The 26,801-nt window shown below is 42.6% G+C and overlaps 1 protein-coding gene across 10 annotated transcripts in view; it reads right to left on the reverse strand.

The window, feature by feature from the left end:
• Window positions 1–26,067, reverse strand: part of LOC115094350 (zinc finger protein 436-like) — a 100,868-nt gene extending 74,801 nt beyond the window's left edge. For 9 of the 10 annotated variants that reach the window (XR_003857536.1, XR_003857534.1, XR_003857538.1 and 6 more), the window contains exons 1-5: window positions 25,875–26,046; window positions 25,487–25,616; window positions 25,056–25,182; window positions 22,197–22,304; window positions 20,945–21,052 (exon numbers count right to left, since the gene is read on the reverse strand). Coding sequence is in view for 3 of the 10 variants with exons in the window: in XM_029607318.1 (XP_029463178.1) it covers window positions 20,945–21,052; window positions 22,197–22,304; window positions 25,056–25,182; window positions 25,487–25,510 (367 nt within the window). In the remaining 7 variants the exon portion in view is untranslated. Of the gene's footprint in view, window positions 1–20,944; window positions 21,053–22,196; window positions 22,305–25,055; window positions 25,183–25,486; window positions 25,617–25,874 lie in introns of all 10 variants that reach the window. The other variant, XR_003857537.1, reaches the window with a different exon arrangement.
• Window positions 26,068–26,801: the final 734 nt, after the last annotated feature.

Below are 26,801 nucleotides of genomic sequence, written 5' to 3' on the forward strand. Positions count from 1 at the left end.
TTGATTATCTCACTCGTCGTATTTCTTTCCAGATCATTTATAAATATATTGAAAAGTAAGGGTCCCAATACAGATCCCCGAGGCACTCCACTGCCCACTCCCTTCCACTGAGAAAATTGTCCATTTAATCCTACTCTGTTTCCTGTCTTTTAGCCAGTTTGTAATCCACGAAAGGACATTGCCACCTATCCCACAACTTTTTACTTTCCTAGAAGCCTCTCATGAGGAACTTTGTCAAATGCCTTCTGAAAATCCAAGTACACTACATCTACCGGTTCACCTTTATCTACATGTTTATTAACTCCTTCAAAAAAGTGAAGCACATTTGTGAGGCAAGACTTGCCCTGGGTAAAGCCATGCTGACTTTGTTCCATTAAACCATGTCTTTCCATATGTTCTGTGATTTTGATGTTTAGAACACTTTCCACTATTTTTCCTGGCACTGATGTCAGGCTAACCGGTTTGTAGTTTCCCGGATCACCACTGGAGCCCTTTTTAAATATTGGGGTTACATTAGCTATCCTCCAGTCTTCAGGCACAATGGATGATTTTAATGATAGGTTACAAATTTTTACTAATAGGTCTGTAATTTCATTTTTTAGTTCCTTCAGAACTCTGGGGTGTATACCATCTGGTCCAGGTGATTTACTACTCTTCAGTTTGTCAATCAGGTCTACCACATCTTCTAGGTTCACAGTGATTTGGTTCAGTCCATCTGAATCATTACCCATGGAAACCTTCTCCAGTATGGGTACCTCCCCAACATCCTCTTTAGTAAACACCGAAGCAAAGAAATCATTTATTCTTTCCGCGATGGCCTTATCTTCTCTAAGTGCCCCTTTAACTCCTCGATCATCTAACGGTCCAACTGACTCCCTCACAGGCTTTCTGCTTCGGATATATTTTAAAAAGTTTTTACTGTGAGTTTTTGCCTCTACAGCCAACTTCTTTTCAAATTCTCTCTTAGCCTGTCTTATCAATGTCTTACATTTAACTTGCCAACGTTTATGCATTATCCTATTTTCTTCTGTTGGATCCTTCTTCCAATTTTTGAATGAAGATCTTTTGGCTAAAATAGCTTCTTTCACCTCTCCTTTTAACCATGCCGGTAATCGTTTTGCCTTCTTTCCACCTTTCTTAATGTGTGGAATACATCTGGACTGTGCTTCTAGGATGGTATTTTTTTTTTTTTAAACAATGACCATGCCTCTTGCACACTTTTTACTTTTGTAGCTGCTCCTTTCAGTTTTTTTCTAACAATTTTTCTCATTTTAATAAAGTTTCCCTTTTGAAAGTTTAGCACAGGAGCCGTGGATTTGCTTACTGTCCCCCTTCCCGTCATTAATTCAAATTTGATCATATTATGATCACTATTGCCAAGTGGCCCCACCACGTTACCTCTCTCACCAAATCCTGTGCTCCACTGAGAATTAGATCTAAAATTGCTCCCTCTCTCGTCGGTTCCTGAACCAATTGTTCCATAAAGCTATCATTTATTCCATCCAGGAACTTTATCTCTCTAGCGTGTCCCGATGATACATTTACCCAGTCAATATTGGGGTAATTGAAGTCTCCCATTATTACCGCATTACCAATTTGGTTAGCTTCCCTAATTTCTCTTAGCATTTCACCATCAGTCTCACCATCTTGACCAGGTTTATGGTAGTATACTCCTATCACTATAGTCTTCCCCAAAACACATGGGATTTCTACCCATAAAGATTCAACTGTGCATTTAGTCTCATCCAGGATGTTTATCCTGTTGGACGCTATGCCATCCCGGACATAAAGCGCCACAGCGCCTCCCGGGTGCTCCTCTCTGTCATTGCAATATAATTTGTACCCCAGTATAGCACTATCCCATTGGTTGTCCTCCTTCCACCATGTCTCTGAGATGCCAATTAAGTCTGTGTCATCATTCACTGCTATACATTCTAATTCTCCCATCTTACTTCTTAGACTTCTGGCATTAGCATACAAACATTTGAAAGTTTGTTTTTTGTTTGTATTTTCATTCTGCTTTTTAAATTGATAGGGATAAGTTAGAATGTTTTAGCTCAGGTGAGTTTTTAGTTACAGGCACTTTGAATACTTTTCTTATTATTGGAACCTCACTGTCGGGATGCCCTAATTCTAATGCATCATTAGTATCCTTTGAAGATACCTGTCTCCAAGACATGTGCTGTTGAGCGTCTGTTGGCTTTCCCCTTTGTTCTAGTTTAAAAGCTGCTCTATCTCCTTTTTAAAGGTTAGCGTCAGCAGTCTGGTTCCACCCTGGTTAAGGTGGAGCCCATCCCTTCGGAAGAGACTCCCCCTTCCCCAAAAGGTTCCCCAGTTCCTAACAAAACTGAATCCCTCTTCCTTGCACCATCGTCTCATCCACACATTGAGACTCTGGAGCTCTGCCTGCCTCTTGTGACCTGCACGTGGAACAGGGAGCATTTCAGAGAATGCTACCCTGGAGGTTCTGGATTTAAGCTTTCTACCTAAGAGCCTAAATTTGACTTCCAGAATCTCCCTCCCACATTTTCCTATGTCGTTGGTGCCCACATGTACTACGACAGCTGGCTCCTCCCCAGCAAGGTCTAAAATCCTATCTAGGTGACGCCTGAGGTCCGCCACCTTCGCACCAGGTAAGCATGTTACCAGGCGATCCTCACGCCCACCAGCCACCCAGCTATCTACATTCTTAATAATCGAATCACCAACTATGACGGCAGACCTAACCCTTCCCTCCTGGGCAGTAGGCCTTGGGGAGATATCCTCGGTGCAAAAGGACAATGCATCACCTGGAAGGCAGGTCCTTGCTACAGGATCCTTTCCTGCTGCACGATGTTGATGCTCTCCAATCATGAGACCTTCTTCTTCCAAGGCAGCACCAGGGCTGCCAGTCTGAAGTTGGGACTTGGCTACTATGTCCCTGAAGGTCTCATCTATATACCTTTCTGTCTGCCTCAGCTCCTCCAGGTCTGCCACTCTAGCCTCCAGAGATCGGACTCGTTCTCTGAGAGCCAGGAGCTCTTTCCATCGCATGATCATGTACAACTTCTCACCGGCGGGTAAAAAATTATACATGTGACTCTCGATGCAAAAGACTGGGAAGCCCCCCTCTTGCTGCTGCCTTCATCTCAATTCAGTTCCTAGTTAAGTTTTAGGTTGCTATGGGAGTGGGAATGTATCTAATTAACATCCTTTAAATGTATTAGTGAATTCACTATATGTCTGGTAGTGGCCTACAAGGGACTGATCAAACTCTCAATAAAGTTTATGTTTTGTTTTTTTGTGAAAGTGGCACCTGCCTATAAATTAAAGGATGAGCTAGGGGTGGGTTGGGAAATACAGTCTAACTTCAGTTAGTCAGCCAGAGTGACTCACTGCTCTCTTGATTAACAAATGTTGGTACCTAATCACACCAAATCACACTACCTTAATACCTTTCCAAGGTGAGTAACTGAACTTTTCAACCTTTTTACTTAGGTATACACTGTTCCTAGCTTATTTCTAGCTTCTGGCTACTTTTTTTTTTTTTTTTTTTTTTAATACAAACACTCAGTTCTGCTTACTAGCTGCCTTACTGACTATTTAAAAATGCAAACAGTCTAACTTGTTTATTTGCTGCCTTACTATTAAAAGGACAAACACACAAACACACTAAATAATATTCCCAAATAGTTAACTTTGCTCATTGCCTTTAAAAAAGACAATATCCCAAGCAAAAACTTACAGGGTCGAGTTCGCTGCAGAACCGCTGTAAGATAAATCAATTGCTGCCAGTCGTGCAGCCATCCTTCTCTAATATTCGGAGGGCTGTTTGAAGCAGCACTGAAGGGCAATTTCGCTAGATTTCCTCCGTAATTCCCCTAAGCTACACGGAGCTCAGGAGTTATGCTGCCAGTCGCTCAGGATGACATCACTTCCTCCATGATATATGTGACTTTTGAGTTTGTTCATTATCAACCCCAGCTCTTCTAGTTATTGTATGATTCCGTTGTGAGGGTTCCCTCCTTCTGGGTGTCTGCTTTTACTAGCCAGTCATCCAGATAGGGACAGACCCTGATCCCTTCCTTCATAAGGAGGCTATCACCACCAGCACTTTTATAAAGGTTCTTGGTACCATCACCAGACCAAAGGACAGTGCCTGGAACTGGTAATGCTGCCTCAGGACTGCAAAATGCATGAATTTCTGGAAGTTTTCCCACATTGGTATAAGCAGGTATGCTTCAATCAGGTCTAGAAAGGAAGGAAAGAAACTTGCCTTTTCTTACTGCCACTTTGACCTTCCCCAAAGATTCCATCCTTAAGCGTGGAATCATTAGGCTTGATTTACCTTTCTGAGGTCCAATACCAGGCGTATGACTTCGGGACCAAAGAGTATATAGAGTATGTCTCTCTTCCTGTCTCTTGGCTGGGAACTGGGACAATTGCTAGATGTCCAAGAACTTGGCCACCGAATCTTGAACTGCCTATCTTTTTGATTTGCTGCATGGTGACAGGAAAAAACTCTTCCTTTATGGAGTCCTTTAGTTCTGGGTAATAGCCCTCTCTTATGATACTGAGGACCTAGCAGTCTCTTATCACTCTCGCCCACTCATGATAAAAACCCTTCCTCCAACCCGTGGGAGCACTAAGTGGGCCCGCGTACTGTTATTGTGATCCCTTTCTAGGGGGCTGACTTCTGCTACAAGCATTGCCAAAGCTTTGTGTGGCTCCCCGCGCAGGTTGCCCTCAGGGTCCCAGTCTACCTACTTTGCTAGTCTGGGGCTTTGACCATCTATGATGTCTGCAATCTCTGGGCCACTGCTTCTCAGTGCCCCCTCTTTGCATCTTTCTGCTTCTGTCCTCCGACAGCCTCAAAGGTTTGGACTCTAGGTTCCTCAGTTTTTCCAGATCCTTTCCAAAGAGTAAATTTCCCCTTAAAAGGTAGCTTATTCAGCTTAGCCTTTGATGCAGAATTCACTGCCCAGCATTTTAGCCATAGCAACCAATTGTCCATTACCCCTGTGGAGGCCTGCTTGGCCGTAATTCAAATTAGGTCATACAGAGCATCTGCTATATAGGCTGCCACCAACTCCGATTGAGCCACTTCTATGCTACTGGTCTCGGACCTTTCCCCCTTGCCACTCTGTGGGACTTGCTACAAAATACAGAGCAAGGCCCTTGCTGCCTACCCATCTCTAATCGTTATACATAGTGTCAGACTGGATAATTCAAAATATTCCCTGAGCAGAGCCTCAGTCTTTCTAACCTGCAGGTCTTTAAGGGCCATGCGCCCCTCAACTGTGATGGTAGTCTTTTTTTTTTTTTTTAAAGACTGCGGCAACCACTGCATCTACTCTAGGCAGAGACAGTAGGCTCTCTCCTCCTCTTAGTCCACCACATACAACTTCTCCATTTTCTTTCTACTGTGCAGCCTAGTCTTTGAGGATGTCCACCCTGCTGCGATCATATCCTGAATTGCAGAGTGGATGGGGAAAGCCCTTATGGGCTTTTTAATTCCTGTGAGGATAGGGTTGCCTTTTGGCCTTGATTCTTTAAGCTGCTCCTCTGTCAACCTGAGGACATTGGAGTTAAGGGCTCCTGGCTTGTCTGCCCTGAATAATCTCACAGCCCAGTCATCCTACTATGTCCCCAAATCTTCCCTTTCCTCATCCTCCTCCAGGGAGTCCACTTGTAAGGAGTCCTCTGGCTTATCTGAGGCATGCTTCTATGAGTCTAGGCTCTTCAACCTCTCTGGGGTCAAGCTTCTGCTTCTTCCATTCCCTGACACATAAGATTTCGATGTGGGGTTGTTTGTTGAGTCAGCTTGCCCTTCATTTCACGGTAAGCTTTGTGCATCCTAAGCACAAATTCTGTTGAGACATTCTCCACCTCTTTCAGATGCCTCCTCCTCCAAATCAGCTGGTAAATGACCAGGAGCCTGACCCACAACAATTGGAAGGGGTAGGAGGAGTGGAAAGAAGCGGCCCTAGGTGGGACGTCATCCCAGGGAAGATCCCCTGACCCGTTCCCTGGCATCTCTCAGAGAATCGACCTCAGGAAGGCTGTCATACCTACCAATTCCTCCTGCTAAACCAGCTCCAACTACCATCTGCTGGAAGGAGAGAACTACTGACTCATTATCTGCTGAACTAGCCTCAGGAGGGAACCTCAGGCAAGAGGTCTGGAACTCAGCCGCCATCTGCTGGAATAGGGACAAAACCCACTGTGAAGACTAGTCTAGCATAACGAAAATTAATTTGAAAATAATCTTGTTGGAGAGGCAAAGACCCAAAATAAAAACGTTTTTAAGTACATATAAAACAAGAAGCCTGTGAGGGAGTAAATTGGTAAAAGAGGCACTCGGGGAAGAAAAGGCCATAGCAGACAAACTAAATTAATTCTCTGCTTTGGTCTTTACTCCAGAAGATGTTAGGGAGATACCTACGTTGGAAAAATTCTTTAAAAAAAGGTGAGGATTCAGAGGAACAGAATCAAAACAATAAACTAAAGAACAAATCATCAGGACTAGATGATATACATCCCAAAGTTCTGAAATTACTAATAATAAATCTGCAATTTCATTTTTGAGTACTCTAATTTCTTTCTAAAACAGCTACAGTACCTGAGGATTGGAGGGTAGCCAACATAACATTCATTTTTAAAAAGGGCTCTAGGAGAGATCTGGAAAACTACAGACCTGTGAGCCTGATGTCAATGCTGGGCAAAATATTAAACTATTCTGAAGAACAAAATTATTGGCCATCTGGAAAGACACGGACTAATAGAGCAGAGATAATATGGACAGAGCAGAGGAAAATTTCACCCTACGTGTTAGATTTTTTTTTTTTTTAAGGGTTAACGAATAAGTTGACAAGAGCGATTGGGTTGATATGGTGTATATGGATTTTCAGAAGGCATTTGACAAAGTTCCTCATGAAAGATGCAACAGAAAATTAGAGATATGAAAGAGGGTTCAATGTCCTATTGTGAAGTGCTATATCAGTCACCAAAGGAGATGCAAGAGAATTGAAAGGTCCAAGCTTAGAGATTGTGCATAGAAAAACAAATTTTTCTTTTATTTTAAATCGGCATCTCTATTGCTCGAGTGTCAAGCATAGTAGTTCTCTTTAGGGTCTCCCGACCCCGTGTTTCACCCGAAGGCTGCTTATACGTAAGTAAATTTGAAGAGGATTTCATTTATACTTCCACATGGTTTCCTTTTATTTTTTCATGGTATCGTTATATAGATAAATAATCAACAATAAAGAAGCAAAAACCCTCTCCAATTTATATTCAATAAAGAAAAAGAAGAGGAAAAAGGATATAAATCCAATATATAGCTTATGAAACAAAAAATAATGAATATTAACAACTTATAACAGTAGATGACAATATCATCAATGATTGCCTCAAGATCTCTCTCTGCAGCCTCTCGCCACTCAATGGGCTGCAAGCCGCAATCGGTCAGTGAAGCAGTTAGTTATTCATAATCATTTATTGTCATCATACTGCAAAGTTATAGCAACTTTTTATAAAGAAAATTATTTTAATGATATTTTATAATTAGAAATCTCAAACACTGTGATAATACACCACTAGAAAATCTAAAAATCTACTATGTTTCCCACATTACAAACTACCCCAAATACTAAAATGCCCAATGTCTAATACCCAAAAGTCGAAGAAACATATACTTAGCTTAATTTGACACGGGCCAAAGGGCTCATACAGTGTAAAACACAGTCATCACATTTAAAGCTGTCCTTTAAAACTGTCTCGACATGTTTCGATTGCACAAGCAATCTTCTTCAGGAGATCAAAGTGAAGATCTAAATGTCAAGCAAATGTTCTTCAACCCCGAGCAGAGAAACTGCCTCTTCCTACAAATTCCTACAAATTTCGAATTTGTAGGAAGAGGCAGTTTCTCTGCTCGGGGTTGAAGAACATTTGCTTGACATTTAGATCTTCACTTTGATCTCTTGAAGAAGATTGCTTGTGCAATCGAAACATGTCGAGACAGTTTTAAAGGACAGCTTTAAATGTGATGACTGTGTTTTACACTGTATGAGCCCTTTGGGCCGTGTCAAATTAAGCTAAGTATATGTTTCTTCGACTTTTGGGTATTAGACATTGGGCATTTTAGTATTTGGGGTAGTTTGTAATGTGGGAAACATAGTAGATTTTTAGATTTTCTAGTGGTGTATTATCACAGTGTTTGAGATTTCTAATTATAAAATATCATTAAAATAATTTTCTTTATAAAAAGTTGCTATAACTTTGCAGTATGATGACAATAAATGATTATGAATAACTAACTGCTTCAATGACCGATTGCGGCTTGCGGCCCATTGAGTGGCGAGAGGCTGCAGAGAGAGATCTTGAGGCAATCATTGATGATATTGTCATCTACTGTTATATAAGTTGTTAATATTCATTATTTTTTGTTTCATAAGCTATATATTGGATTTATATCCTTTTTCCTCTTCTTTTTCTTTATCGTTATATAGATGACATCTTTCTGATTTGGAAAGGGACTGACATCAAATTTTTCTTATTCCTTGATTGGTTTAATAATTGCAGTGAGCATTTGAAATTTAATCACTTGATTGATTCTTTCAAAATTTCTTTTTTGGATGTACAAGTCGTTCTTCAAGATGGAGCTTTTGCCACATCGATCTTTCGCAAATGTACGGATCCGTAACACCCTGTTAGCAAGTGGCACATTTAAAACTAATCGGAGAAAGTTTTTCTTTACTCAACGCACAATTAAACTCTGGAATTTGTTGCCAGAGGATGTGGTTAGTGCAGTTAGTATAGCTGTGTTTAAAAAAGGATTGGATAAATTCTTGGAGGAGAAGTCCATTACCTGCTATTAATTAAGATGACTTAGAAAATAGCCACTGCTATTACTAGCAACGGTAACATGAAATAGACTTAGTTTTTGGGTATTTGCCAGGTTCTTATGGCCTGGATTGGCCACTGTTGGAAACAGGATGCTGGGCTTGATGGACCTTTGGTCTGACCCAGTATGGCATGTTCTTATGTTCTTAAGATTTGACAGCCATCATCCATCAGCCTTAAGAATGAATATCCCGGCCGGTCAATTGCTAAGACTTCGACGTCTTTGCTCGTCATGGGCAGACTTTGTATCCCAAGCTAAGCAGATGCTTCTTAGGTTTAGGGAGAGAGGGTACCCTCATGTTCTCCGTAGAGCATTTAAGAAAGTTCTCTACGTGAATCGGGATTTTCTTTTTATACCTCAAGTTATACATCAGACACATGCATTAACTGTATCTTGCCTTTTTCAACTCATGTCAATAACATTACTGCAATTATAAAACGCCATTTGTCTATGCTTGCCCTACACGTTAGAAACCTTAGGGACATCTTAATTCATTTACATTTTCAAGATCGTTCGTTGTTAGGGCCACAAAATCCCTCCGGCCACCAACCACGTGGACACTGTTCTGTTTGTCCTCATGCTGTTCCCACAGTTATTTTTGAAGATCCCATTTCACACAGAAAATTCCATCTAAACTTTTCCACAACATGTCAGTCTAGGGGAGTAATTTACGTGATCCTTTGTCCATGCCCTAAACTTTACGTGGGGAAAACTACTCGGCCAGTCAGGACAAGAATTGTGGAACATTATTCAAATATTAGAACCGGTCGAGAAACGGCGCCCATAGTTACACATTGGCTTTCAGTAGGACATTCAGAAAATGATTTGAAATAATTTGTTATTGACGTGTTGCTTCCACCGACCCGGGGAGGTAACTTCTCCAAAATGTTGATCCGCAGGGAGCAAAAGTAGATCTTTAAACTTGACTTTCTCCATCCGAAGGGGTTAAACAATGAAACAGAATGGCAATATTTTATATAATGCTTGACTTGGTATACTATTTACTGATTGTATTATTGTGTTCTGTTTTCTTCTGATTGGCTAGGTTCACTACCTTCTCATTGGTTCAATTTTTCGCACCAAAATTGTTCCCTTTAAATGTAGAGCTCTGTCTTTTCCACCCGCTCTCCTTGCCAACTTTGTGAATGTTACCCTACATCTAAGGCAGTGGTTCTCAACCTTTTTCCCCATCGTGACACACCTGACAGACCACGCTCACTTGTGACACACTGCTCATTACAACTCAAGGCGGAAATAAAAAATAAAGGTCCAGTATTATTTTTGTTAAGAATAAAAGATACATATTCTGTCTGAACAGAAATTGCATAAATAGTAAACAGCCCACACCAAAACAGTACCAATTTCCAGCACTTAAACAGTAACCACCTTACCTAAGGAAAAGGCAACACTGAAAATATTACATCAGGCCTTAAGACACCAATACATCTCCTATTAGGAAAACGGACCAAGTCAGGCTGCTATAGAGCCCTACACAAACTACACGCCAGCAGAAAACCTCACCTGAATCACATGTGCTGACCCTCACCTAACAAAGAATAAAGAGACCAAAATGCATAACTAGAAGCATGCAGACAAAAACTGAATTGGAAACCGCAACAAGCCAGAGTCTCTGAATGCAGTGTAATAAAGGAAAAAAAGAAACATCACCAGACCTTATAAAACAAATCAAAAAATATAAAACCAAAAGCAGCAAAACCATACTAAGAAAAAGAACAGATTATTTCAAAACAGCTGATGAATGGAATATCCAATAATAAAAGCTCATATCAAAACTTTCTAGATACCAATAAAATATTTCTAAATAGCAGACTCAAAGACCCAGTAATGAAAAATAATAAGGATACAAAACATTTTTGGCTCTGCATACCTGGGAACGTTTGATATCCAGGTGTCCTGAGATTGTTTTGAATTAGGAGGAGGAGGGATGGTGTGCTTCCATCTTTCTCCTCTCTCTCTCTCACACTGGCTCTCAATCGCTCACATATACACATGCTTTTTCTCTCTCACTTATATAGGCTCTTAATTATACATTTACACACATGCTGTCTATCTTTTAGTGCTTTTCACAGGTTTTCAATCACACACATACATGCTGTCTTTTCCTCTCACACACAGACTATCTTTCACATGCTTACAAACATTCTCTCTCTCTCATTTACACACAGGCTCTCAATCACACTCACATGCTCTCTCACCTAAACCAGCTCTCAATCACACACAGACACACATGCTCTCTCTCTTACTTATACACACAGGCTCTTAATCATACATACACATGATCTCTCACACACAAAGGATCTCAATCACACACATATATACTTTTTCACATAAACAGGTTCTCAATCACAAACTTACATTCATGCTATCTCTCTCACACACACAGGATGTCAAACCACACATGCTTGCTTGCTCGTTCACTCACTCCACCCCCCCCCCCTCCCTGAACTAGCGGCAGCAGCAACCTCCTTCATTTTCAGCCCTCATGGAGAAAGGAGTGCCATTGGCCGCAAGGGTTGACGTTGTTCCTCATCTTACCCCAATCTGCGCTGCTCATTTTTCAGGCCGCACCTCTCTTCTTTTCTTCGGGCCAATGCTGCCTGCACAAGCATGGTCTCTAGTTCCCGCGCATGCACCTACTTCTCACCACCCTCTTCCGGGCCGCGGTGGGGGGGGGGGGGGGGGGTGGCACATGCCGGTGCCACTGCTAGCTGTTCTGCTGCGTTCCGCCCGGGCTGTATATCTCGCTTGGGTAGGGGGAGCAGCTGGGACAGCGGGGGACCTGGAAGTGTGGCGACACACTGGTGTGATGCGACACACCGGTTGAGAACCGCTGATCTAAGTTATGCTTTATCGGCTTAATTTTTTTACAACTTGTAACCTGTTTTTGGTCCTATTATAAACATTTATACATACTATGTTTTATGTTTCAGTTTAAAAAATAATTTACTTGTCCCTCCCGACGCAGCTTTCGGGCGAAACACGGGGTCTGTGTCGGGAAACCCTAAAGAGAACTGCTATGCTTGACACTTGAGCAATGGAGATGCCGATTTAAAATTAAAGAAAATTTTGTTTTTCTATTCACAATCTCTAAGTTTGGACCTTTCAATTCTCCTGCATCTCCTTTGGTGACTGATATGGAATATTTGGAGTGCATATTTTGGCTCCGAGTTTTTGTGATTTTCGATTTCTATTGTGAAGTGCTAACAGGCTAAAAAATAGGAAACAGAATAGGACTGAAGAGTCATTTTCTCAATGGAGAAAGGTAAATAATGGTGTGCCCCAGGGATCTGTACTGAGACTGGTGCTTTTTAATATATTTATAAATGAGCCAGAAAAGGGAGTGAAGAGTGATATGATCAAATTTGCAGATCATACAAAATTTGTTAGATCATGAGCCAACTGGTAGAAATTGCAAGAGGAACTTGTGAGTCTAGGGGACTAGGCTTCTATGTCTAAATGGCAGATGAAAGTTAAATTGGGCAAGTGCAAAGTAATGCATATAGAGAAGAAAAATCCAAAACATAGCTACATGATGCTGGGTTCTATATTAGGCAACACTACCCAGAAAAATCACCTTGGAGTCACTATGGACATACTTTGAAATCCTTGGCCCAGTGTGTGGTGGTGGTCAAAAAAGCAAACAGAATGTTAGGTATTAAGAACGGAATGACAAATAAAATAGAATATCAAAATGCTTCCATATTGATCCATGGTGTGACTGCACCTTGCGTATTGTGAGCAGTTCTGGTTGCCCCATCTTAAAAAAAAGAGAGGATATAACGGAACTAGAAATGGTATAAAGAAGGGCGATCAAAATGATACAGAGGTTGGAATGCCGCCACTATGAGGAAAGGATAAATAGGTTAGAGCTCTTCAGTCTGGAAAAGAGATGGGTCAGAAGAAATATGACAGATTTATAAAATCATGAGCAGGGTGAACGGGTAAACAGGGAACAGTTATTTACCCTTTCAAATAGTACTAGGGGACATTCCATGATGCTAATAAGTAGCACATTTAAAACAAACTGGAGAAAGTACTTTTTTCACTCAGTGCATAGTTGTACTGTGCAATTTGTTTCCAGCAGATATGTTTAGCATAGCTTGGTTTAAAAAAGATTAAGACAAACTGCTAGAGTGAAAGTCCATAATACATTATTAGCCATGTAGACTTGGCAAAGCCACTGCTTACCCCTGATTATACTATACTACACTTTGGGATCCTGCCAGGTACTTGTGACCCGGATAAGCCACTGTCAGATATACAAACTAGGCTTGATGGTTCTTTGGGCTAATCTAGTATGTAAATCCTTAGACCAATTGCAAATCTAATCTAATGACAGCCCCTGTGAACCCCTGTAAGTTCATTTTTTGGTAAAAAGTTTAAAGTTTAAATAACTGCAAAGCTGAAATCCACTCATGTTCATATCTTTGCATATGCTGCCCCTGTGTTATGAAACAGCTTACCTATAGAGATATGAGAAGTAAAGGATATTAAGGAATTTAGAAAAAGAATTACAACTTTATTCTTTAAAGAAGCCTTTCCCTGAAGTTTGATATTTATATTGTCTGTTTTATCTGTGTTTTTATTTAATAATATTGTTAAATGTTTTATTTGTGATGTATGCTTAAACTGTGAGTGTTTTAAATTCTAATCTGCCTTGACCAAATATTTGGAGAAGCAGAAAATAAATCTTGAATAAATAAAGAAAATAAATAAATCATAAAATTGCAACATCCCTTTCCTTTTCTGTTATCTTAGAAATATATCTACTTTTGAGGTAGGCATAGAGTTCTTTGGAGCTCAAGTTAAATTTATCTTTGAGAAATTCAAACAATCCTATCTTATTATTTATCACCTGTCTGATATTGCATGAATGCTCTTACTGGCTCACACTTTAAACAGATTATTTTCAATCCTGGGTTCATATAAGAAAATTATTCCATACCTGCTAATTTTCGTTCCTGTAGTACCATGGATCATTCCAGACTGTGGGTTATGTTCCCTGTCCAGCAGATGGAGTTAGAACCAAAAATTCCCAGGGGAGGACCTATATAGCCACGCCTCCCTTGCCTCAATCCTCAGTAACTGGACTAGCAAAGCCAAGACCAGAAGAGACAGAACCAGAGGGATCAATTAATCTCAAAAATATAGAGAAAAAAATAACAGCTGTAAGTGACAGCAACTAACTTGTACTCAAAAAACTGTAACTGAGAACTTGCAAACAGCACTGTGTTCAAAGACACAGCTCGCAATAACTAGAGATACAGAGTGAAAATATTGTGAAGACAGGAAAGCAGGGATGGCCCACAAAGAACCCCCAAAACCAGGGAGGGGTCTGGAATGATCCATGGTATTACAGGAACGAAAATTAGCAGGTAAGGAATAATTTTCTTTTCCCTGTACGTACCAGATCATTCCAGACTGTGGGATGTACCAAAGCTTCCCCATCATGGGTGGGTCGCGGACAGCCCTGCCCGTATGACTCTGTCTCCAAGCTGACCGTGAGATGGCGCGCGAATGTCTAGACAATAATGTCTTGCGAAAGTGTGGAGAGACTTCCATGTGGCCGCCCTACAGATTTCCTGAGAAGAAACTGCAGAACTTTCCGCCCACGACGTTGCTTGAGCGCGGAGAGAATGCGCCTTAACAGCTAAAGGTGGAGACTTACCCTCTCCGATGTATGCGGCTATAATCGCTCCTTTCAGCCAGCGAGCGATTGATTGTTTGGATGCCATGCAACCCTTCCTGGGTCCCGACCAAAGGACAAACAAATGATCGGAGAGTCGAAATTCATTAGTGACCTCCAAATAATGTATCAAAGAACGTCGGACATCCAACCGACGCAGGTCAGAAGAATCAGAGGATACAAATGACGGAAGCTCTATCGATTGGTTGAGATGGAAAGTCGAGACCACCTTCGGCAGAAAAGATGGAACTGTCCGCAGGGATACTCCCCCTGGCGTGAAACGAAGGTATGGCTCCCGACATGATAGAGCTTGTAATTCAGAGATCCGACGTGCTGAGCTGATCGCCACCAGGAAAATGGTCTTAAGGGTGACCGAACTCAGAGGCTCAAAAGGCGGTGCACATAGAGCCCGGAGTACCAAATTGAGATTCCATGAAGGACAAGGCGGTCTAATGGGAGGTTTCAAGTGTTTTACCCCCTTTAGAAAACGTAGAATATCCGGATGTGAGGCCAGGAGCTCCCTGTCATTACTCCGTAGGAAAGCTCCCAAAGCCGCTACCTGAACACGAAGAGAATTATAGGCCAGGCCCAAATCCAGACCCGCCTGAAGGAAGGAAAGCACATGTGCTACTGAGGCCTGCGTTGGCAGAATCGTCTTTGACTCACACCATTCCTCAAAAACCTACCATACTCTGACCTAGGTAACGGACGTGGAAGTCTTCCTAGCTTTCAGGAGCGTCGAGATGACAGACTCTGGATATCTGCGCCTTCTTAATTGGCGCCTCTCAATAGCCAGGCCGCAAGACAAAAGCGATCTGCCTTCTGAAAAATATTGGCCCTTGGCGAAGGAGACGTGATAGGTGACTGAGTCGAAGCGGGCCTTCCACTGCCAGATTGAGAAGATCTGCAAACCAAGGACGTCGAGGCCAGTCTGGCGCAACTAGGATCACCGGACCTTGATAAGTCTCTATCCGTCAGATGACCTTGCCCACTAGATGCCACGGAGAAAAGACATACAGAAGACACTGTCGAGGCCAGGGAGGAACTAGTGCGTTGACTCCTTCCGCGCCGTGCTCTCGCCTGCGGCTGAAGAAACGGGCGGCCTTTGCATTTGTCCTGGTAGCCATTAGATCCACATGGGGTATCCCCCAACGCTGTATTATCCTCAGCATTGTGTCTTCTGAGAGTTCCCACTCTCCTGGATTCAGGTGTTGCCGGCTGAGAAAATCTGCCTGCACGTTGTCTACGCCCGCTATGTGCGAAGCCGCTAGACGCTGCAAGTGTAGCTCCGCCCACACCATCAAGTCGGTCTCCAAGGAGACTAGATGGCTTCTGGTGTCCCCTTGGCGATTGATATACGCCACGGTGGTCGCATTGTCCGAGAAAATCCGAACCGCTCGACTGCGTACCAGTGGGTAGAACCCCTGCAGCGCTAGAAGGACTGCCCTGGTCTCCAGCCGATTGATGGGTCAAGTGGACTGATCTACCGTCCATCGGCCTTGGAGAGACCTCTCTTGACAAACCGCCCCCAGCCGGTGAGGCTGGCATCCGTGGTGACGACCACCCAATTCGGGTTCTGCAGAGACACTCCCTGAGCTAATCGTTGAGGGTCCAGCCACCACTGTAGACTGCTCAAGACAACACTCGGAATGGGCAGCACTGCCTGAAAATCTCTCGACACCGGGTTCCATCGCGAAAGTAGGGACCTCTGGAGAGGTCGGAGATGAGCGAAGGCCCACGGTACCAAATCGATGGTTGAAGCCATGGTTCCCAGTACCTGAAGATAGTCCCATGCCGTGGGAGTGACGAGAGCCATAAAACTGGTTACTTAAATGCGTAGAGCCCGAGCTCTGTCCGGGTGCAGAAACACCTTGGCCTGGTTGGTGTCGAAGTGTGCTCCCAGAAAATCCAGCGATTGGGACGGTATCAGTTTGCTCTTTGAGAAATTGACGATCCACCCCAGAGATTGAAGAAGCTGTACCACTCTGTCGACAGCACGGTAGCCCTGCGCCCTCGACTTCGCTTGAATGAGCCAGTCGTCTAGATAGGGATGTACTAGGATACCCTCCCTGCGGAGCGCCGCCGCTACCACCACCATGATTCTTGGTGAAGACTCGCGGAGCCGTCGCCAGGCCAAAGGGGAGAGCACGAAACTGAAAATGTTGTCCCAAAATCTTGAAGCGTAAGAAGCGCTGATGATGGTGATGGATCTGGATGTGAAGGTAGTTTCTGTAAGGTCCAACGAGGCCAAGAATTCTCCCGGATGCACAGCTGCTAACACTGACCGGAGCGTTTCCATATGAAAACGAGGAACCCTGAGACACTTGTTGACCGACTTGAGATCCAGGATAGGTCGAAACGTGCCCTCCTTTTTGGGAGCCACAAAGTAGACCGAATAATGTCCTCTTCCCAGTTCGGAGGCCGCTACCGGGACTATCGCCCTCAGCTGTAGCAGACAATTGAGAGTCTGTCGAACTGCTAATTGTTTGAGGCGGGAACCGCAAGGAGAAAACAGAAAACGGTCTCGGGGTTCGTGTACAAAATCTAATATGTAGCCTTGACTTAAGATGTCCAGCACCCATTGATCAGACGTAATTTGGACCCACTCTTTGTAGAAGAGAGTAAGGCGACCCCCCAGGTGGGGGATCCCCTCGTGGGACCCTCTGGCATCATTGTGAAGCTTTTGAGGAGACACCTGCCCCTTGAGTATCCTTACCGTGGCGGCGTCCACGAAAGGACCGGTTCCAGGTGTGTGATCGTGTAGAAGGCGCTCGAGGTGTTTGCTGTCTGGCAGGACGCGACCTCCGTTGATTCCGGTACCTATTTCTGGAGGAATAAAAAGATCTAGAAGAACGTGGACGATCTTCTGGTAGCTTGTGCACCGCATTCTCATTAAGAGATTTGATGATCTGATCCAAATCTTCCCCAAACAGGCATCTGCCCTTGAAAGGAAGAGAACTCAGGCGCGTCTTGGACGAAGCATCTGCCGCCCAGTTGCGAAGCCACAAAAGACGGCGAGCGGACACCGCCGCCACCATGGATTGAGCGAGAACCCTTAACAGATCATAAAAAGCATCAGCTCCATAGGCAACCACAGCTTCAAGTCTATCAGCCTGAATAGTCTCTGCCTGTGGCAAAGATTGGGATGTGAGAAGCTGCTGTACCCAACACAGAGCTGCTCGCTGTGCTAGGGAACTGCAGATAGCAGCCCTCATCCCCAACGCTGAGACCTCGAAGATATGCTTGAGGTATACCTCGAGCTTGCGATCCTGGACATCCTTCAACGCCGTCCCACCCGTGACCGGGATGGTGGTATGCTTCGTGACCGCGGATATCGCCAGTATCCCACTCCCTTGAAATCAATTGCAAGATATTGTGATGCGTGGGAAAAGCTTTCGCTAGGGGTCGCAAGCCCGCTAGCAGAGGGTCCCCTTTCTTAATCTTCGGATCCTGAGCCACAGGATCCGGAGGAGGGTCGATGTACATTTCCTGCAGGATGTGGGGAATGAGATCATCCAACTCCGCTGCTTGAAAAATGCGGAGAACCCTCGGGTCGACACCCTCTACCTGGGCCGCCAGGGAGGGATCATCCGCATCTGAGTCCTGCCATGAATCCCCCGACGGTTGCTGCAGCGGTGTAGGGACCACGGGAGAGGGCTGAGCGGACCCCGCACCCCCTGTGGGCAAAGAAACCTTCCCTAAGGGAGGGTCTGCCGTCGAAAGCTGGATCAAGCAAGTCAGTTTGGGAGGAGGGGGACCCCAATTTCCAAGATTCGGATCCCTGCTCTGTAAAAATGCCTTGTGCATTAAAACGACGAATTCTGGCGAAAAAGCAGAAAGTGCTGATGAAGGGCCCCCCGAGGTGTCGTCCCCTTGCCTGCCCTGGTCCGTTGCGCTCAGAAACCCCATACTGTGAGAGGAAACCTGGAGCGGAGCGTCGACGTCCTCCTCAGAGAGAGCTGCCTCCGAGTCAGCTAACAAAATGGCCGCCGTTCCCGCGCTGAGGGGAAACAGGGCATGCCGCTTCCTGCCGGCGCGGTCCGACTCTCCTCCAAGCTGCCCACCAGGTAAGCTATACTCCCCCTCAGGAAAAGCCGAAGAAAATCCCTCCGAGGGCTGCTGAACCCCTTGCCGAGCTCCGGAGCCGTTAGGCGATCTCTGCATCGCGGCGGGAGGGAGGGGGAGGGGTGGCTGCGGCGCGCGGCAACAACTGAAGCAGCGAAGCAATAGAGCTATCCGGCCTCCGGACCCCTCACCGTCCCCAAGAGACCGTCGGGGAAAGCGCCGTCTCGACGGTAAGCAGCTCCGGGGAATGTGTCGTCGCAGAGCTGCAGGGCGGGACTCCAATCACTCCCCGAAGGGGAGGAGGGGAAAAGTACAAACTCCAGGCTAGGGGGGAGCGGTCGGCACTACCAACTTCACCCCTCACAAATTCCTGTTCCTCCCAACGACTGTAAATAAAATAAAAACAACACTTACCACACTGTAGCCGGGCAAGGAAGAGGAAAAACAAAGAGAAAAATAAAGTGACAGGCAAAAAACACAGCCTGTCAGCAAGTTCCTGACTGGAAAACAGTGTCTCTCTTTGAACGGAGTGGTCCTGTCAGAACACTACAGAACCTATCCCTTAGAAGAAAACCTTTATCTAATATTATTTAATTGATCCCTCAAAGAGAAAATAAAACTAGAAAAGTGCTGGGGACCACCGTGTCCCCTGCTCAATCTGCTGGAGTTAGAACTATACTGAGGATTGAGGCAAGGGAGGCGTGGCTATATAGGTCCTCCCCTGGGAATTTTTGGTTCTAACTCCATCTGCTGGACAGGGAACATAACCCACAGTCTGGAATGATCCTGGTACGTACAGGGAATATGTATTGCCACAAAGGGTAAGAAAATAAAAAACTGGACTACACGTTTGTTAATTCCAGTTTCTAACCTTCCTTTCCACGTAAGTGCTAAAGGCAAGAACAAGCGACAAACAAAGTTCAACACAATCATCAAAACATTCCTTCTTCCATCCTTTTCTCCTCTCTTTCAGCCTCTCCCCAGCACTATCTTTACCTCTAGTGGACCTCAGCCAGAAGAGTCAGTGAGCTTCAGGCACTGATTCACTACTCTTCTTATATGCAATTCTACAATAATGTGGTGCTGCACACCCAGGACATTTCTGCCAAAAGTGGTGTCAGCTTTTCACATAAATCAAGCTATTGTATTACCCACATTCTTTCCAAGGCTACATGCATACGAAAGCTTCATTCCTTGCCAAGCCATGTTAAATCCTTCTCTGTGATGCAACTGGGCCACACCTGGCTGAGAGAGACAAATCCTCCTCCTTGCAATCTAGCCACTGCATCTTGTTTTCAGCATAGCTGGAGCCATGACACACTGCTAGATAGCTTCCAGTAATCAAATTACTGTTCCATCCCTGCAAATAAAGCTCTTAATTTGAGTGTTTTGGGCCTTCCAAAATACAGACTTGGTTTTATTCCTTTTGAGGACTGGTACTGGCTTGTCTTTATCCTAGAAATTACCAACTCTAGCAGACCACCGGTATTATAACGTTTTCCAATCTAAAAATCTCACAGGGCTAGATAAAGAATTTCCAGGAAACCGAGAAACCAGCACACACCAAATGCCTACAATGATTTCACATGCCAGTCTAATACACCCAATACCAATGTCCTCCAGTAGACAAGATTAAGTACATGAATTATTGTTGCCCATTTGAAGCACCTGAACAGATTTGTCTTTCCAAGCTTGTAGAGCTTTGAACTCTACTGAGCGTGTGTGGGAGTTCCCATGTGGGTTTCCTCAGTCAGTATCAGAGCTGAATCTAACTTTGTAGTCGACTCTCCAAGGAGATGGATAGATATTCCATGGCTACTTCGTCCTATCTATGGATAACACTGTTCACAGTAAGCAAACTTGCTTTTTCTGTTGATAAGATGGCTGAATTAGCCATTACATGTGGGGAGTTACAAGCTAAGGGTTGCAATGGAGCGATACTTACTAAGCAATCCAGATTCTACCATGGAGAGTGGACTACAGAAAAAATAGATTGTGAAAAACTGCTTGCCAAACTTGCTGTCTGTCCTCCAAAGGCTATCAAGGCAGTAATGGGACGTGAATGTATTAGCCAAAATAATTAACTCAAAAGGTTGATTTTAATTTGGAAATAGTACGAAAATGAAAACAATGGATCACCTGTGGAGCTCAGCAATGAGCAGCTGACTTCATTTGCACCCCCACCCACCACCACAAATTAATGATTTTCTGAAGAAAATCAATTACTATTATTTTAAATTAATATGAAAATGCTTTAAATTTAAAACCAGCCTGCAGCACTGCTGACTCACTTGTGGTAGCTTTACTATTTTCTTCTGTTCCCTTAGAGCAATGATCTGAGAAATGTGTCTCCTCATCCTTGAGCCTCAACAGAATGTCAGGTTTAGGAAGCGGGAAGCCTGTATTAAAAGCAAAATACAGGATTCATTAAGAAAGAAGGTCATAAATAAGATGAACAAACGCAAGAATGACCCAGAAACGTAGAATATAAATCAAATAAATAAGAACTCATGAGTTTATTAAAGTGTTTCCTCACTATTCAGCACTGTGATCTGGAAAGCTCCTGGTTTATGCTCCGTATACGTGTATTATTAATTACATATTTATTAAATAGTGTTTAACACAGTCAATTATAGAAATCTTTAACAAATAACCAGGAGGCAAGAAGCAAGTATGCAGCACATATAACTGGAAAGGGTGGGAGAGAGAAACTCACTCCTGGTCATAGAGAGTAACTAATGGGATTTAAACAAAGATCTCAACGCAGCACAGTTCTGTGTTACAACTAAACCTGGAACTACAGGACAAGCTCTTCTAAAAGATAAATATATGACCTATTAAAGTAAGGGTGCAAAGCACCATATTTCAGGAGCAGATGAAGGTGTTAGTAGAGATTAAGAGATCCTCTGTCCACCTCCGTCACAAGAATAATCAGGACCATTAGTACTTTCTTAACCAATAAATTTCTCTATATTGTAATCTTGCTACACTGAAGCCTGAGAAGCAAAGCTCAGCATTAATTATAGAAGCAAATCAGATAGCACTTAAAGATGATTCTTCAGAATAGCTCATATTTTAAATCTAACTGTATTTTACTAGTGACAGAATAATGCAATGCTGGTGGGCTTTGTGCTAAGCAGGAAGAACGTAAGGGTGGAAAATTAGGGTTATGTTGCAAGTGGTAGCAACAGGCTGAAGCTCACAGTGATGGAGCTAAAATTAGAAAAATGGGAGAGGTGCACCCAACACAAAAGATACAAAAATAAATTAAAAACTCAGTCCCTTTTAAGATGCATGTTCTGTAATTTCAATGATGCTCGCACACATTGCGAAATCAGACATGGTTAACTTTGATTTGAAATCAAAAGTCAGTATATGAAGTACTAACCAGCAGGAAGATAAATGGCATTAATGTAGTCGCATGAGTGTCACAACACAAAACTTGATTTTTCACTATCATTTCATGACAACAAAGCGGTAAGGTCATACTGCAGACTGACTTTTACTGTCCTGCCCTGGCATTGTTCGGTACTTCCTACTCACCTGTGTTATCCTTAGCAATAATGCCTTTCTTGTCTATATGATTTCTCATATATGGCTCTTCCTCTGGTTTAATCCTGAATAAAGTGTCAGGATTGACAATTCTGTAACCTGTTATTAAAAGATAGATGTGTTATGTTTTGGAATATTTAATGCAGAAATATTAGATATGAAAAGAACAGGCTCCGTCTCAGCGAATATCTGTCTCAGATATTGCTGGTGTGAACACCCTTTTCCAGCTGATAGTACACCATCTCACCTTTTCCTATATAGATGCTTTAAATCTCTTAAAACAGATTTTTCTAGAAGTACCCCTCTAATGACAGCAATCATTATGAAAGCATCAATCTTCAGCTTGCATACACAGTCTTTGCTGCTCAGTAACATCCAGGTCTGATCTGCTCAGTTTAGAGCTCACTTCAGCTGAGAACAGTATTTCCCAACCTTTTCAAATCCAAGGCATGCCTAAATTAGCAAAAATGTTCCTTATGGCAATGCAATACATTCCATGATGTCTATGGAGTCTATGGCAGTGCGTTCCTCATACCAAGCTAGACTTAAATTTCTAAATATTTTAGACTGCTCCACTCTGAATCATGTTATACATTATCAGTTTCTTTATAATACGCATGACCCTCCTTATTCTCTAGTCATCACCAGCATCTGGAACTAGAATGCCATGTCAACTTGAACCAAGAACAAGGGTCCAAAAACATTTTTTTGCATTTGAAGTGGTTTCCCCTCCAAGAAGAGGCGGTTTCTCTTTACATCTGGTCCAATGAGAACAAAAATGGATATACAGATTGCTTTGATTATCTCCCAGTGGCCTCAACAGGGAGATCGAATGGGCTCCCTTCCCATAAAATTCCCCCCCCCCCTTTTTAGTCATTGACTATTGCCTTCCACTGATTACTATGCCACTTTCTGAGACCTCATTGATTATTACATTTTGGTGCATCCATTTTCCCAGGGTTTGTTTTCAGTGGCCCTTTAAATCCTCTGGGATATCTCCAACTCTGTAAATGTTGGTTTCACTTTATGTGAGATATCACAATTAGTTTGTATGCTGTTTTCCTCCTCTGGATTTATTTGTTTTGATTTATACTTTGCTGTAGTTGCTCTTTTGTCCTAATACATCTAGAAGGAATAATACATTGTAAAACAGCAAAACATGGCCTGTATCAGGGGACTCACTGTCTGGTTAATGATATTCATGTGAACCCCTGAATAAATATCTTGCTGGTAAAATAACCACATTTATGATCCTCAAGCTTTGTGTGATATTATTCTCCTTTTACAACATATTGTTTGCATTGTACATATTGTTCACAGTTAACATTCTTATGCTTTCAAATTTTCATATTACTACAAAATGATCACATGGCATTCTCTGCCTCTTGGTCTACCCTCATTTAACTGTCTCATATGAACTGATGCAGCCTATTGTCATTTGTTTTGTTTTTTTTAAGGTAAGTACTAAAATCCTCAATGGAAAAAGTGGCTTTTTGTATGCAAAATTACAACCGGTGTTTAAAAACAAGCAGTACTTACTAAAATGATTTTTGAAATGTTATATGAGTAAAAAATGATGATCTGTTGCAACTAATTTGCCTGGTTTTTGTCCCAAAACATAAAAGTTTCTTCCTGACAAAACTGCTCCCACAGGAAGTAAGGAGAGCTATACAAGTGAAACAATGCTCCAGCCCAAACTCATGCCAGCTTCAAGTAGGAATAAATATATTTGAATCAGAGGGCTGATAGAGGCATTTGAAAATGTGTGTGTGATATATATATATATATATACACACACACACACTTGGGTAAACAGGAGTTCGTGGGAATATCTGTAGGCAAATATTTTTGTGTATTAATGTCTTATTACATGATTCAGCAAAACCTGAATATTTCCTATTTGGCCTCCAGAGACCAAAACAATTTTGGTTGAATCAAGCATTAAACTCACCCCCTTTCTCTTTTTATATACTAGTCACAAATCAACTCCAGATTCTCTTTAAGAAACTAAAGAAGTGTTTTTACCTAAACTAATTCCATCAGACACCTAGCCAATATCAATCAATAGCCAACTTGTTGTCTCTAGAAACAAAAGATATTCAACACTAATAGTAGTAGGGAATACAGGGCACAGGTTCACAGATTCTAGTACACATACATTTGATTTGCTAGTAATACTACTGAGAACCTACATATGGTTCAAACCTTCAAGCTTTTTTGTACAAAGAGGATGCCTGTGATATTTCAAGAATTATTCTGTGATGGGACCAAACTGCTGGGTAATACTTGTTAAAAAATGCTTCCTAATGCCAATACAAACTGGCTTCAACAACTGTCTTAGTTACTTCTTTGTAAAGCATAATCAGAGTAAAAGATGTATTCTAAAACAGGCCTCCCCAAACCTAGACAAGGTTAGAAATGCAACTGGAAGTTCAATAGGACTGCTCCAAGACAGTAAATAACACAGACTAGTTAACACAGGTGACTGAAAATATGTCCCTCTTATTTTCCAAGTAAGCAGGGTACAAAAGAAGTCACAAGGTTACAATATCCCTGCCTCAAACAGGTTATAAACTAATGACCTCAGTCTCCCCCCTCACCCAAACACAGAAATGAGGGAGGGGGGGGGGGGAATTTTAGTTACTTAAGCCCCAAGTTTGAGGAGAGAGAGGATAGGTAACATTCACAGCAGAACAGTGTGTAATGGATAGGGCCTGACAATTAACAGCTCAGTGCATTTATCACTAAGCTACACTGTGCAGGATAAATTAATCTGCCATATTACAAACCTCACAAGGCTGAAATTTTAAGTTATTATGGTTGGTGAAAAACAAAAGAACATTTTATTACCTAGTGAGATCAAGGCTCCATGAATCTCTTTCATTACATTCTGGTAAAGCTCCTTCTGCCATTCTTCTAACAGCTGCCACTCTCCCTCAGAAAAACAGATAGCGACATCACTGAATATAACTTTCATCTGAAAACAACAAGTGTTGTATATTTATACCCTTCTTATACTTTAGGATCTACAGTATAAAAGTAAGGGTCAACAAACGAGAAACATCTACAATGATAATTCACAGCAATAATTAGCAGATCAGTGCATACAGTATATATTCTGCTCATGCCCTATACAGACTATGCACGAGTCCCGCAGATATAGTAAACTAGATTCTGCTGAATTTAGAAAAATCAGTACACCCTGAAGAACTCAGCTAATCTATCATCATTACTTATAACCTTCAGGGGTAATTTATAATCAGAGAAGATTAATTCCTTACCCGACCAGACATACTTCGAGACATTCTTTTAGGGGTTTGGCTCCACTCAATCAAGAGAAGATTCTTTAGAGTAAGTGCTGCAACTTATTATCTGACAGAGTGATAAGCAACCTTCTGCCACCGCAGGCACCTGAAGAAAAAAGGAAAGTGGTACGATGTGGCAACATAGCAAAAACCCATCTAATGCTTGCTGGTGATTTGGCCATGTTCTCACGAAAACCGACGCTCAAGCCATTATAAAGTAACTGCTAAGCACCAGAAAGACCACTGCTACACTGCCAGCAAACATTACGAGGCAGGTAGACAGACACCGCCATACACACAAAGCCAGACAGCCCCGCGGCCTCTTATCAATGGAACCTTTGCAGACGCTGTATTCAACTCGCACCTGTGGGGGCAGAACAAGCCGCCTCTCCCCGTCCCCAACACAACCAGCACATGCAAATTTAAACGGCGTCAACAACCACTGTCCGTCTATCTACCGCAGTCAAATTGTGGCTCTGCAAAAACAACCCTACAACAGGGACGCCATGTCCCCTCTTCCCTCTGAGCATGCGCAGCCCCACAGCAGCCGGGCTTGGTCTCGCTGCGCAGGCGCACTATCTAGGGCCGTAGAGACTTGGCGTAGTACGCATGCTCGACTGGAAAACCAGCTGTGACTTCTTTGTTCCTCGCTGCATGCTATGTTTTACAACTTCCACCTAGCTCGTTATTTTCGGAAACTGTTTATAGGGAGGAGGAAAGCTCTACGGCGTGCTGAAGTTTATAAAAACTTGTAAATCGCTTGTCTGGACTTTCGTTTTCAGTTCTTATTTTATTTTTTTTTCTGGGAATTTTATCAGTTTATTAGAAGAAGAGCAAAAATTATATTTACTCATATAATGCTGACCTTTTTTCCCACTGATTATTTCTGTGATAAACACACATAAATGAAAATGAAGGCCCCTTATCGTTATGTTTCAACAGCCTTAATTATCATTATTCATTCTCAAACATCTGACAGTATATAAATGAGAAATAAGAGAATCATCCGCTACACAAAAGACAAAATTATAAAGAATGTAAAATAAAGAAAACCAAATATCCTGCTTTCAGTGAGCTAGATGTAATAAGACATGAATAAAAATGTGTCCAGAACTTCACTGCACATTTTCTTTACTCAGTGTTAAAAAAGAGTTAACTCCCAATCCATTATGCTAATGCATTGGGAGTTAAAAGTATGCTAACACAAAAATAGGCTTAGCAAGCATAAAATATGATGTATATGCATAAACCATGTTTTCTGCACAAATCATATTTTATGAGCTGAAAACAA

Source organism: Rhinatrema bivittatum, chromosome 6 (genome assembly GCF_901001135.1).
Source record: "Rhinatrema bivittatum chromosome 6, aRhiBiv1.1, whole genome shotgun sequence".
In the NCBI taxonomy this organism is placed as follows: domain Eukaryota; kingdom Metazoa; phylum Chordata; class Amphibia; order Gymnophiona; family Rhinatrematidae; genus Rhinatrema; species Rhinatrema bivittatum.